The 14,679-nt window shown below is 46.8% G+C and overlaps 1 protein-coding gene across 3 annotated transcripts in view; it reads right to left on the minus strand.

The window, feature by feature from the left end:
* Nucleotides 1-14,679, minus strand: part of Ankrd13a (ankyrin repeat domain 13A) — a 32,834-nt gene that overhangs the window by 11,895 nt on the left and 6,260 nt on the right. For 2 of the 3 annotated variants that reach the window (XM_041648354.1, XM_041648355.1), the window contains exons 2-6: nt 7,006-7,138; nt 6,233-6,357; nt 3,430-3,475; nt 1,827-1,970; nt 855-1,044 (exon numbers count right to left, since the gene is read on the minus strand). In XM_041648354.1, coding sequence (XP_041504288.1) covers nt 855-1,044; nt 1,827-1,970; nt 3,430-3,475; nt 6,233-6,357; nt 7,006-7,138 — 638 coding nt within the window. Of the gene's footprint in view, nt 1-854; nt 1,045-1,826; nt 1,971-3,429; nt 3,476-6,232; nt 6,358-7,005; nt 7,139-9,265; nt 9,363-14,679 lie in introns of all 3 variants that reach the window. The other variant, XM_041648356.1, reaches the window with a different exon arrangement.

A 14,679-nucleotide genomic window follows, 5' to 3' on the forward strand; every position in this document is an offset into this window, starting at 1 on the left:
GCACTCAGTTAACTAAAGCCAGTCCACACACCCTGGATAAGCAACACTTACTTCATCATAAACAATGGCTCTAACAATCCCAGTAAGCAACAGGGAATCTACGACCTTAGGGTTCCAGGTTTTCAGGAGCTTGTTTTCCTTCCAGCTAAGGAAACTGGAGAGCTGGGCCACTTGCCTAGAGCCACTGCCGTCAGTCACCCTGCTCTCTTCTCTACTGACAGGCTGTGGCAGTGACAACAGCCTCCTCCAGTCTGGAGCTTCACACAGAAGGACCTCACAGCCTGGAGAGGTGCATAATGAAAACCAGACCTCTAGCGAGATCTTTGTGGATGGTCCCAGTTGGTCCCTAACCCTCGATATCCCTAGCCAGGAGCCTGGCAAGAACACTTCCTTCTTCAAGAATCCAGTTCCTAATTCCAAAGCAGAAGCGACCCCCAGACACAACACCAGCTCCATGTCCTCTCTGTTGCAGACACCATGCTTTCATGGTTTTACTTAAACAAAAAGAAAAAGGCAATTATGTTTTAGATTTGCCTAAAGAGACCTCTCTGTTTTCTTCACCAACTGTGCAGTGGAAAGGAGAAAACAATCTGGAAGAGCGTAGTTAGCACATCCATGGAGAGAAAGGACGCTGGATCCAGAGCAGCGTCAGATTAGCTCAAGTCACACTGAGTCACCAGCAGCCGGACGGCTCTTACTTGGATGGCACTGGAGATCCCTTTTAAAATCCTCTAGCATCAACCATATTAGAAAAGAAAAGGTCCTAATCCTGTCACAATTTCCAATTACTGCAAATATGCCATTAATGAAGGCAGTCCCCAAACTAGATGGTAAACTGGGCTCTAAATCCGCACCTTTCAAAGGCGATATTTTTAGTGTCAAGGCTGGTGTTGATGACTGGGCTTGTGAGCCGCCGTTCAACCTCCCTGCTTTTTGGCTTCATGAGGTCCAGGGTGAGGCGCTCCATTTCTTGGGAAAGATCAAAGTGTTCAGTGGTGACCACTCTGTCATCGTGGTTGACTTCCATCAGCTCTGCCCAGTTGTCTGTTAACAAGAACATTAGTGTGAGGAAGACAGAGCCAGCGATGCCACCTTCACCCGTCAGCCCTCACATGCACTGCTGGCACCTACAGCACACTTGTTTGGCTTTTTCTTTTTTCTTTCTGTCCTACTCCCCACCCCCAGAAACTGGAGGCTGAATCAGCCAGCGCTCAGGGTGACAGGGAACACACCCCCACTGAGTCCTGATTACTGACTCTCCTTGCACGGTGTTTGTCTGGCCAGCGATCTACAACTCATAGGAGACCCCAGAGCATCGTGCCCAAAATGGAGATTTTAAAACTAATTTTCCTTTTCTATTAGCAGCACATTTCCCCTACAACCTTCAGAGACCACCGCTGAAGTTAGTGCTCTGCTCAGACTCTAGAGAGCAATGCTGCTCTCCACCCTAAACTAGGAACCGTGCCCGGTCAGGAAGGGACACAGAATGACACAGAAGGTGTTTACTCCAAGGCTCAGCAAAGTGACAGGTGACAGACAACCGGGGTGAAGTAATGAATGAAATGAGCAGGGAACTGGCCAGTCTCCAAAAGGAGAGGGGTGCAGTGCCAAAGAACTAATTACAACAGCCACAAAGACGAAGCTTCCAATAGATAAAGAATAAAATACAAATACATTTTGAAGGCTCAAAATTACTGGGCTGCTGGACATGGTGGTGCACACCTTTACCATCAGCATCAGGAGGCAGAGACCAGCCTGGTCTACAAGGAGAGCTCCAGCCAGCCAGGGCAACACAGTGAGCAGGGATCACTACAATGCAGACTCACCTCCTCCCTTAAATATGAAACTTCGTCTCCCTCTTATCCAGCTCATGTTTTCAAACCCCAGCAGAGTGATGTCCACGCGCAGCTTCGCACCACTCTTCCAGATGCGACAGACATCATTGGGGCATATTCTAGAAACCAAGGGCACTGGAGGAAAAAGGCATATTATTGAGAAAAACACAGGGCTACGCAGAATGTGTGAGCCAGGAACTCAGGGCAGAGTGGTTGGGTCATGACTGGCCAAACATAGTGGGACTTCTTCCTTCACGCTTGTAAAGGATTTCATCCTAAAAACCAGAAATGGAAGCTGGGCAAGGTGGGGCATGCCACTCATAGCACTCAGGAGGCTGAGGCAGGAGTCCCATTTTAAGGTTAACCTGGGCTACATAGCAAGTTTGAGGCTATCTAGACAACCTAGTAAGGCCATTTTAAACTAAAATAATTTTAAATGGCTGGAGTTATATCCCCATGATAGCTCACTTGCATACACTTAGTTCAATCCCAGCAACACAGGCAGGCAGGCAGGCAGGCAGGCAGACAGACAGACAGACAGACTGACAGACATAACCAGGAAGGCTAGTGGTGTGGTTAGTGGTTCAGGGCATGCTTAGCATGCACCAGGCCCTGGGGCTCAATTCCCAGCATTAAATAAATTAACAGGAAATAAAGAAAAATGAGTCTTTTATTCTAACTCATCAGAGAAAACAGTCAACAAATTTGGCAGCAGTCTTCTTTGCCTGGACTGAACCTCCAGGGCTGAGGAGTGGGCCCACCTGGACTTCTCACTCACACGTCCACTGCTACACGGCCACGCTGTAGCCTCCATTCACAATCTATCAAGGATCGAAACTCTGCTGTGTTTTTATCAAAGCTAGAAATACTACTGAGATGAAAAGCTATCAAAATCAAGTGTTAGTTCACTGACCCACAAGAAGGAAAAGCAGATACCTACGTAAATATATCATCTTTACAGAGCAGTCTGAGGAAATACATGCATTTTGTAGAAAATTAAAAAGAAAGAAAGAAAACTATTTCAATATTTGCCTCATTTTCCCCAGAATAACAAGTTTGGAAGAATCAAGCTAAGCAACATAAGAAAAGTAACAAATTGTAGTAAGTCATGAAAATGTTAGCATTACAAAAGGCATTTCAAACAGACGGCCAGGCGGCCAGAGGACACAAGCCTAGTCCCAGCTGAGCTCAGGGGTCCAGGGCCACAAAAAGACCCTGCTTCCTAAAGAAGCTGCAAGCTTCGGCACACACTTGTCATCCCAACACAGGAGGCCAAGGGGCAGGAGGACCGACAAGAATCTGTGGCCAGCATGGGCTACAGAGAGCAGAAAGCCAGGTAAGGCTGTAGTGACCCAACCCTACTCACCCTAAGAAGACTAAAGTGGGTGTCAGGGATACAGAATGCAAGGAGGAAACAGAGTGCCTGTATGCTATATTTATCCATGTTCAGGCTAGAGGAAACTACATGGAATGCAGGTCAGCTACCAGATTTGAATTTAACACACACCCACACAGCTTTTGTAAAGGAACATAAACCTATCAACAGGCTATGTAAATTTGAAAACAAGTAAGTCCCAAACCCATAGCCACTCACCCCAGCTGGTGAACTCCCATTTCATCTGCACATAGAAATCCGGGGCCTGAAGAGCAGACAAAGGTTTACAATAGGTGACCCTGACACAAACAACCAAACCCACACAGCAGGGTTATGTGGCTCTTCTTCTTGTTCCTTCCTTCTTTCCTTCCTTTCTTCCTTCCTTCCTTTTCTTTTTTTTCCGAGACAGGGTTTCTTTGTAGCTTTGGAGCCTGTCCTAGAACTCCTCTGTTGACCAGGATGTCCTCGAACTCACAGAGATCCTGGGATTAAAGGCCTGCGCTGCCACCACCGCAGGGTCTAATGTGGCTTCTTAAACAATTAAGGGAGGAGAGAGAGAAAGCAACTATGCACACCCTAAAACAAATAACTTCTATCTGATCTGTCACTTTGTCCAGATGAAAACACTTGCACACAGCTAAGAAAGCTAAGAGGTGCCTATGGCTCAGCGGGCAAAGGTGCCCCGCAGCCGAGACTGATGGCCCAAGTTCCTTCTCTGGGATCCACATGGTAGAAGGAGAGAACCAACTCCCCCAGACGTCCTGTGAAGCTCACAACATATATGCTGTGGTACACATGCACCCCCTCACTCCAAATAAGTAAATGCCACTTAAAAAAAAAGTTAACAGAACAGTGACTGGGTTGGGGTGTAAACTTTACCCAAGCCCATCAGGCTCCCAGCATTAGAGAATTAAGAACGGGTCAGGCAATTCACAGTTCCGGCTCTTCTCTGGGCTCTTCTTGGCTGTAAAGGCTGGATGTGCTGGGAAGTGCTTCCTATTTACTGGCCAAGAGTACACAAATGAAAATGGGAGGCTAGACATCACCTCTTCAGGAAGGGGGTTTCCCTTTGCTTAACCAATGCCCCAGTTTTCTCTTAAACTTTTAGAATCTGGCTTTCTGAAGTTATGCCACCACAACATCCTTGTCTCAGGATTGTGTGTGTGTGTGCACAGCTCTCATTAATTTCTTATAGAAGGCTCTTGAAGGGCTACTTAAGAAAGCCAACTGACTGTCCAAAAAGAGAGGTGTGCCCAGCATAGTGCTGCATGTGTTTAATCCCAGCACTTGAGAGACAGAGGTCTCTAAGTTTGAGGCCACCCTGGTCTACACACTGAGTTCCAGGATAACTGGGGCTACATAGTAGGACCCTATCTTAGGGACAGAATAGGTCAAACTATTTCCTTATTCTTCCATTACTCTTCCACCTCCAAGGCTCTGCACAGGGCTACGAAGTGAGACTGTCTTGAGGGGCAGGTTATAGACTGAATTTTCCTTATTCTCCCACCAAGGCTTTGCAATGGTTTTTGTCCCTGCATAGAGCAGAAGGCAAGGAAATCTACCCTGAGTAAAACCAAGATTTTAATATTGGGCAAAGACCACGTCCAACGACAGCTCGTAAGAAAGGAATGCTCACATATGTTCTAAGAGACATGGCTGAGACATACAATCATTAACAATAGCTTGTGGTGCCACTAGAAATTATTTAAGGACTGAAGCATGAAACACAGCAATGTAACCCACTTCTAAGGGTTAATACAGGTCTTTAAAAAAAATCCTCTACATTGAATCCTAATTCTCTCTTGTCAAACAGACAACTGGAAGACTGGTAACGTAGCCCAGTGTATACAGTACTTGCCCGCCAGGCCAGAAGCCCTGAATTCCATCCCAGCACTACATGAACTAAGCATGGTGCACGCCTGTGATCCCAGCCTTAGGAGGTGGAGGCGGGAGGATCAGAAGCTCCGTCATCCTGGATTGACCAGTCTGAGCTATACGAGCACTGCTTTGGGGAAAAATGACTTGGCTCCACTTACAGTAACTCAGATGAGAAAATGGCAGAACCACGTGACCTCTACACACCGCTAAACAGACATCGATTTTTAAAACAACATATGTAACTACTTTACACTTCATGGGAAGTTTCATCGTGGGTACATGAGAAATGAGTATCTTCACAAGATTTCTCTTAAGCTTCAGACAGCTGCTCTAAAGAGTGCTCAGACAATGGTTTATAGCCAGCTTTCCCTCTCTCCATACAGCCATGTTTCTTAAGAACGGGCCTTAACTAAGGCTGTGAAGCTGACTTAACTGGTTAATAGCTAAGTAGCTGTTCCAGGAAAGTTACTTCTTGCTTAAGCTGAGACTCCAGAACAATGAAGGGGGAGCGTCCACTGCCTTTGTCTACTGCTGCCCTGGGCAGATCACAGGTGTTTGGGAGTCGGTCCCTTCACTAGCAGAGATCACCTAATGAACAGCAGCCATCATCCCAAACTACCTGGTTGTAAAGAAAGATCTCAGAACCATAGCACTCTCTCTCACACTGAGATTCACAAGACAGATAATGTTCCCAAAGCCAGTAACTGCAAGTAAATTAAGGAAACGGATTCAAAGCTATGCTAGTGGCTACAGGTGACAAGAGTGGTGAGGTGTCGTCCCAGACCCTGGCAATGCCTACACGGCCACTGTGCCCATCACTATTCCCGTGAGATGGCCTCAGCACAGGGCTCTGCTGTTAGGAACACAGGGCACTGGGCAAATTGTGTTTGGCATCCATTATCCTTAGGCTTGAGTGTTAAAGTGGCATTGAAAAAGATAAGCATTGTACCCCAGAAACAACACTTGTAAGAAACAGACCTTGCACTGCAACAAGACAAGATAGGCAGAGATCAGCACTATCTGGCAACAAAACACCATATTCACTGTTCTTAAGACTTAGGGAAGATCACAAGGCTGTGGAGCTGTCTCCAGCCATCATGGCAGTGTTTGGCTCAGAGTGTGGTGTGGCCAGTCTTATGGCTACCTCAAGAATTTTGTGTAGCAGCTCAGGTACACCTTCGAGGGCCATGGATGTGTTGTGGTAGTCTCGGTGCTGCAGGACTGTGTACACCATCTCGGGGTCACCCGTGCTCACTGCTTCATGTAAAACTAGAAAACAAAAGGGCAAAGCTCAATCACTGAGTATCTGCATGTTCTCTGACAAATCCCAGTGCCAACATGAAAAGCCAAGTGCGCAGCTCAGCATGTGCTTCAGAGAGCGGAGGACTGAAACTGGGGTTGATGAGGAACAGCCATGGCTTCCGATCGCTAACTCATCATTTCATCAAGGAAAGCGTAGTATATTTACTGGCCTCCTCGGGTACTCACACTGCCATGACTACACGTAGCTCTGGCAGGGGGGACTTACTTCCACATACAGGTGTTCTTGCGTGGTCCCCACAAAACTATTGTTACTAACAGTAAGAGGGTATCCAAACAGCGAACACCAAGATTTCACGGCAAGAGGCTACTTCTGGCACTCATGTCTTTGATTTCACCTACACTGCTGGCCTCGATGGAGTTCCAACCACACCAGGGTAAAACTGACCTTGCTGACAGATGCTGGAATGGCCATTTCTGGAAGACAAGTCACCCTCCACCGAGGGGTCAGGAGTGTGAGGCCAGTATTCTGGCTTCATCTTGTCAGCCCTGCTATTGCCCTGAGATGGACAGAGCTGACTAAGAGAAAAATTACCACTGAGACTCATCATTTCCCAGAAACATGGAGATGAATGCATGGCTAATATGGATACTTGCCTGTCCATCCCTGGCCATTTTCTTTGGTCACATCTGCTTTATGTCGCAGCAAGACTCGAGCAGATTCCAAATGTCCCAAAGAAACCGCAAGATGCAATAACGTCCGACCCCGTGGGTCCAGGGCCTCTGCATTCTGTGAAGCAAATACTGAGGTTCATATACTGGATATAAAGAGCAGGAAAATGTACTTTTGAACTTTATGAAGTGCAGAAACACAAAACACACTATGGACACACTTTAGCAACTGTGAGCACTGCAAACATGAATATGCGTGTGAGCACTGTCAAACATGAATATGCGTGTGAGCACTGGTCAAACATGAATGTGGGATTAGAAACAAAGATTTCAGATGGCCACCAGTTAATTGGGTTTCGTTATTGTTTGAGACAGGTTTTCACAAAACCAAGACTGGCCTTGAGCTCCTCCTTATCTCCCTGCCTCTGCTCCCACACGCTAGGATTTTAGGAGTCTGCCACCACAGTGCCCAAGGTCTTTTTGCTGTAGCTAATTTTTTAAAGAATGAGTTCCCTTTTTCTATAAAGTTATGGGCCTAATAAAGAAACACTATTCAGACAGGCACTGGTGTCACACTCCCTTAATCCCAGCACTCGGGAGGCAGAGGCAGGTGGATCTCTGTGAATTCGAGGCCAGCCTGGTCTAGAGAGCGAGTTCCAGGACAGGCTCCAAAGCTACACAGAGAAACACTGTCTTGAAAAACAAACAAACAAGAAAACAAGACTCTAGGCCTCCAACATAAAGCACAAGCCTTCACCACCATTCAGGTGAAGTCTACAAGCCAGGGGCTTTCCTGGAAAACAACTGCCCTATAGAACAGATGGCGGCGACTTCTCAAGCACGCGCCAGCATTTGTGTTCAGAACAGAAAGTGCAGCCGGGAGGTGGTGGCGCACGCCTTTAATCCCAGCACTTGGGAGGCAGAGGCAGGAGGATCTCTGTGAGTTCAAGACCAGCCTGGTCTACAAGAGCTAGTTCCAGGACAGGCTCCAAAACCACAGAGAAACTCTGTCTCGAAAAAAAAAAAAAAAAAAAAGCAGAACAGGAAGTGCAAGCCCGTAACCAATACTGAAAGCACAGAGATAATTTGGGTCGGATTGAGATTACATTCCCCAGCTGGACTTGCTACAAAGTCCTTCTCTCGTGTGCTGAGCTCCAAATGCCCAGAAGGAGCACACAGCAGCAGCTGCGGGTCTCACTGACAGGAGTGGGAGCTGTCAGGACATCTGTGGACTGACATGTGGAGAAGTGGGAGAAGACACACACCACACACGGGGCCTGCAGTCTTCATTCCCATTTTGCTATCAGAGCCCTGCTTTGGAGTTCCAGAGCCAAGTGGCAGAGTCTGATGTGAGCACCAAAGCCCCAGCACTGCCTGCAAGGCACAACTCTCCCTTCCAAGCACACATTGAACTGCTGTGAACTCGTGGAGCAAGGGTCTGACTAAAAGCTGAAGGTTCCTTGGCAAAGGTGCTTTGTCTTGAGACGGTTTAGGTAAATTTTCATCCAAACGAACACATTACCGGCTGCTAAGAAAAGGAAGTAAAGCGGGACCAGGGTTAACGGCCACGTTCTGACAGTTATGCACCCCATTCTGTACAATTGTATCTCAGCTATTGCGCAATGAGGATGAGAATTGTCACTGAGGAGAAGAAGTGGGAAGCAGTGTGCTTGCTGAACGTGAGATCCCTGGGCTGATCCCAGGTGCTAAAATAGGATATCCCCCCTTTTTTCATGGGGGATAGAAACCTTGTGAGAGCCTGAAGTTAAGTAGCGTATGAACCCCATAAATACACTATGCTTTTCCTACATCATAAAATGAGGTGAAGAATTTTCACCCAGCAGGGTGGCCCATGCCTTTAACCACAGCACCCTGGAGACAGAGGCATGTGAATCTCTCTGTGTTCAAGACCAGCCTGGTCTACATGGCAATTTCCAGGCCAGCAGCGCTGCATAGTGAGACCCTGTCTAAAAACTGAATTAAGCCTTTTCATCGTTGCACTGAAAGGAGTAACTTTAGCTTCCCCTTTGACACAGCCCAGTTTCCAACATCATCTTGTACTTTGGGGTCGCTCAGTAAAAGCAGAGGTGTTTGAGCACAGAGATGGTGATGTCTCCCTGCAGAACTGATGCATGCGCACAGGGGCTGCTCAGTGGCTGCCGGACAGCAGCACGGTGTGGGCTCCATCTCACCACAGGACTGAGTGGCCACTGACATTTCATCACCCACTCAGAGCAACACGCACCGGCAAGGACGAGTTCTCTGGAATTTCCCACTTAGCTTCAGACCGGCTGGTCATGGGTGATACTCTAGTTTCACTTCTCTTGCTGTGATAAAATACCCTGACAAGAAAGCAAGTAGGAGGGGTAGGGTTATTTGACTCCCAACTCCAGGTCACCATTCAAGCTACAGGAGCTTTGACAACTGGTCACATCATACACGCAGTCAGGAGCAGGAAAAAACACATACATGCATGCTCACATGCAGTTCTCAGCTTCATTTCTTCCTTTAAAAAGATTTATTTTATTTTAATGAGTGTTTCATCTGCATGTACACCTTTATCCCAGAAGAGGACATCAGATCCCATACAGATGGCTGTGAGCCACCATGTGGTGCTGGGAATTGACCTCGGGACCTCTGGAAGCGCAGGCTGTGCTCCTAAGCACTGAGTCATCTCTCCAGCCCTCCATCATACACACACTCTGTAGTACACTTCTAAGTGAGGCAGCTCAGCACACTACCACATAGGAGGGCCTTCATGACATTATCTGCAAAGGAAGGGAACTACTTACTCCTCCACACCCAGAAACAAAGAAGCACCAACTGAGGGGCAGACAGCACTCAGCCTCCTGGGCAATTAATCTCAGACATGACATAGAAACAAAATCCGGTTCACTATGTTGAACATCCTGAGAGCCATCCCCAGCACCCAGGTCAAGGGAGATGGGCTGGAGAGATGGCTGTTGCTGCAGAGGGCTCACACAGAGGGCAGCTCACAACCACCGATAGCACAGGTTCCAGGGGATCTGATGCCCTTTTCTGGCCTTTCTGAGCACCTGCACTCACTGGCATACACTCATACTGAAAAACACAAACATATAAATAAAATGTAAAGAAATAAAAGCATCTCTACTGACATTACAGGACCATGGACACAGAAAATCCTAAGGACTACACTATTAGTGTGAGGACTACACTCACACTAAATGAATTTCACATTCATGCACTCATCAGTGTTGCAAGATAAAAGATCAAGGTATAGCCACAGTGGTGGTGCACACCTTTAACCCCAGCACTTAGGAGGTAAAGGCAGGCAAATATCTGAGTTTGAGAGTCAGTTCCAGGACACAAAGAAACCTTGTCTCAAAAATCCCAAACCAAACAAAATGAAACAAGGAGATCAAACACAGCTAATTGCATTTCTATACATTTTCAAGCAAGTAAGCAAACAAACAAAAAAAATCCTTGGGAAAAAACAATGCCCCTTATAACAGCATCAAAAACAATAAAAACATTTGAGGAAAAAATATCAAAGCTCACACTCTAAAGAGTATAAAAAACTGCTGAAAGAATTTTTAAAAGAATTAGCATGGATGATGTTCATGGTTCAGAAGACTAGCTAGAGATAACATTTGACAAACTATGGTAGACTCAATGCAATTCCCAACCAAATCCCAACAGGCTTTTGAAGAAACAGACAAATTGATTCTAAATTATATGGAAATGCACAGAACCAGAGTCATCATTACAAAAGAAAAGTCACGGGCTGCAGAGAAGGCTCAGCAGTTAGGAGCAATAGCTGCTCTTCCAGGTCACCTGGGTGTAATTCCCTGCACCCACATCAAAACTACTCATAACTCCAGTTCCAGGGGGATCCAACACTCTCTCCTGATTTCTGAGGGTGGAAGGCACACACATGGTGCACAGACACACATGGCACAGACACACATGAACAAATGGCAATCAGACACACATGCAACCAAAACACCCATACACTAAACTAATTTTTTAAAAGAGAAAAGGCAAGTTCAAACACATACTTTTTACAATTTTGAAATGTACTACACAAAAAAACAGCTATCAGGACAATGTGGTACCACCATAAAGACAAATATCTCATCACTGGGGTAAAATTTAGAACCCTGAAATAAACACTTTAAAAAAAATTTGTGTTGTTGTTTGTGACAATGTCTCCCCTGGTCTCAACCTGGTATGTAGTTAAAGATGACCTGCCTCCACGTCCTATGTCTGGACTATGGCAGGCACTATCAAACTCAGTAAAAGTTCAACAAAGGCTTCAAAACAACTCACTGAGAAAGGAATACTCCCTTTATTTTTATTTTATTTTATTTTATTTTTTTTCGAGACAGGGTTTCTCTGTGGTTTTGGAGTCTGTCCTGGAACCTAGCTCTTGTAGACCAGGCTGGTCTCGAACTCACAGAGATCCGCCTGCCTCTGCCTCCCGAGTGCTGGGATTAAAGGCGTGCGCCACCACCGCCCGGCTCGGAATACTCCCTTTAGATGAGCATGCTCTTCATATCCCAGTCCCAGCACTGAGGGCAGAGGCAGGAGGCTCTGAATTTCAAGACTACCAAAGGCTACACAGCAGGTTTCAGATGAGCCCAAACTCCACAGAGACTGTCTCAAAAAAAAGGGGGGGGGGGAGTTGGACAGTGGTAGTGCATGCCTTTCTTTGTGAGGCCAGCCTGGTCCACAGAGCAAGTTCCAGGACAGCCAGGACTATGGCACAGAGAAACCCTGTCTCAAAAAAACAAAACAAAACAAAACAAAAAAAAGTGCAATCTCAATGAAAATCAGAAATTCCTCAGAAAGTTAAACAGAGTAATCATATCATAAATGAACACGATACAGTCTATCCATGCTGAAGAATTGCATTTAGTCATAAAAATGGAGAACTGATGCATGCTGTTACAAACATCAATCTGCAAAACATCATGTTGGACACAAGAGGCCACATATCACACAAGTCTACTTATGTGCAATATCTGGACAACAGATCTACGAAGACAGAAAATATATTTGCTACCTGGGACTCAAGGGATTAGGGAGGAGTGAAAAGTAGATGCTAAGAATATATGGTTCATTTGTTATTTCTTTATTATTTTTAAAAGTAATTTAAATGATTTTTTTAAGAATTTCAAGTGTTAACAGGTTAAAAACAAAACTCAAGTTTGGATTTTGCCAGAAATAGCACATTGAAGGAGCTGGGTTGAGGCAAACAGACCAGGCCACTACTTGATGACAGACAGTGGCACAGGTGACATGTGGCATTTGGCAAGTGGGAGTGGACATACTAAAACCCATGAGCCAGGACACTTTGGATAGTGTATTAGCTGCTTTTCTGTTGCCATGAAAGAACTACCACGACCATGGCAACTGAAATGAAAGGGTTTCTTTGGCTCACAGTTCCAGAGGGTTAAGAGTCCACTATAGCAGGTAGCCATGGTGTCGTGGTGGCTGGAGCAGAAAGCTGTAACGCACATCCCAATCATAAGCACAAAGCAGAGAGTGAGCAGATGTGTGTTTGTGTACTTCCTCCAGAAAGCTGCACCACCGAAACCCCCAAACACACCACTAGCTTGGAACCAAGTGCAAAAATACAATTTGTTCAAACTACCAGAAAGATTCATAAGTATGTCAAGAAAGATGTCAGAAAAATCATGTGTGTCCATATGTGGCACACAAGACTAATCTACCATCTATAAGCTGTTTTACTGCCGGGCACGTTGCTCCCTCGTAAAGGAGAACTGTAAAGGCACCCACCTCACAGTCCTCACGGGCAAGGCCTGAGCTGACACGGTGCCTGACAACAGTGAGCACGCAGAGCCGGCTGCTCGGTGCAGCGCCCACACTGTGGAGGATCGGATCAGCCGTCACTCTTCCTCAGAGATTTGCTCGGTGTCATTAGATACACGGAGCTCGGCACTGCCAGCTAACAGTAGCTCAGAAAGGACGGGCTTTCGGAACCCAACAAACTCTGAGCCATTCCCTCAGCTGTGAGCTACATCAAATTAAAAAAAGCCCAGCCTCTCCTTTGAGTCTGGAATGAAGTCAAGGACTAAGATTCTCACATCTCCTTTGTGCTTGCTAATTCCACTTTCCTAGCACAAGAGTCTTCTTCCCCACCTGCCATCAGAGGCAGTTGAGAGACTGAGTTTTGAGAGCCAGCTGCAGATAGCCTGGGCCCCAATCCCAGTTTCCTCACCAGCCTCCGTGAATTCTTAATGCCTGTGCCACCTAGCATGTGGAAATGCTACCTTAGGCCTCCAGCAGAAGGGTGCAGCACACCAACTGCCTGGGGCCTCTGGGCCTGGGGCTCCTGCCTCAAGTCAGATAGGAAAAGGTAACTCCTATCTGAGTGGTTTTGTGAGCTTGTGCTCCTGATGACCCAGGAGGAGCTCCAGAGAGTCTGCAGGTGCTTCATCTCAGATGCCTTCAGATTGGCCTCCAGGCAAAGAGTGCTGACTAGAATATGTGCCCAGTGACCTCACCTGGCCTGCCACCGGTTTCATCAGGCTCCAGGGACTGCTGCTGTCTGGAACATTCTCTTCTCTTCCTGGCTGCTGGGCCTCCGCTGCTAGCTTCAGAAGAGTGTTCTATCTGCCACTCTCCACCCGACTTGACTCCCAGTGCTCCTATGCTCCATGTACAAACTCCCCTCTGCCTTCATCCCAGTAAGTGTTCATTCATTCTCCAGCACCAGTGGGAGGCCAGCAGAGCTCCAAAGACCTCCTGGCCAAACGACAACTGAGCACAAGTCACCAACCTCAAAGCCCCGCTGTCCATTAAGGAGCCAAAGAGGCACTGTAAGGATGTCTTCTAACGCCTGGGATACTCACAGTTGGCCATGTTATACCTGTGCTAGCTACCAGTGACACGTGAAGCTGGCAAGAACTTACTGTCTAGTCTGGATAAACTCAACTTTTTTGTGTGCTGCAATAGGTCCTGGAACAAAATACAATTCCAGTGGGGCCAGCTGCAGCCCCACTCGTGTAACAGACGAGCAGAGGAGCAGACAGCAGAAACGCAATGGCAACGACAGCAAGGCAAGCAGCACTTCATTGTTCAGCTCATGGGAATTCTTGGTTTTTAATTTTGCAGCCAACCCCCAACTCCTGTAGAAAAACCAGAATATGCATGAAACAGCTAAATCCCAGGTTCTGGAACTCAGTGGCTACTGCTCGGTAGCATTGCACCCATTCACCGTGCGCCAAAAGTTTGATCCATTGCCGTCCTTAGTTTCCCTGAAGGAGAAGCAAGCTTTCCAAATGGTGAGCAAGACAGGAAGGCAGGTTTGAGGCCAGTCTGAGTCAGTTGTTTGTAAGATTTTAATGGCTAGCCTGGTGTGGTAGAACACCCTCCAATCCCAGCACTCAGGAGGCTGAGGCAGGAAGACTGCTGAGGGCAGCAGGAATAGCATAGCAAAACCACGCATAGCAGGGCTAAGAAGGTGGCTAGGTGTGTAAAGTGCCTGCTAGGCATGCATCAGGACCTGAAGTCAGATCCCAGTGCCTATGAAAAAGCCAAGCGTGGCACACACCTGTCACCCCGCACTAAGGACACAGGAACAGGAGCATCCTGACCAGTCAGTCAGTCTAGCAGAAAGTGTGAGTTCCAGGCTCAGTGATAAAAACCTGT

This window comes from Microtus oregoni, unplaced genomic scaffold (genome assembly GCF_018167655.1).
Source record: "Microtus oregoni isolate MIOR12 unplaced genomic scaffold, Mior012 000003F_ref0000135, whole genome shotgun sequence".
Lineage (NCBI taxonomy): Eukaryota > Metazoa > Chordata > Mammalia > Rodentia > Cricetidae > Microtus > Microtus oregoni.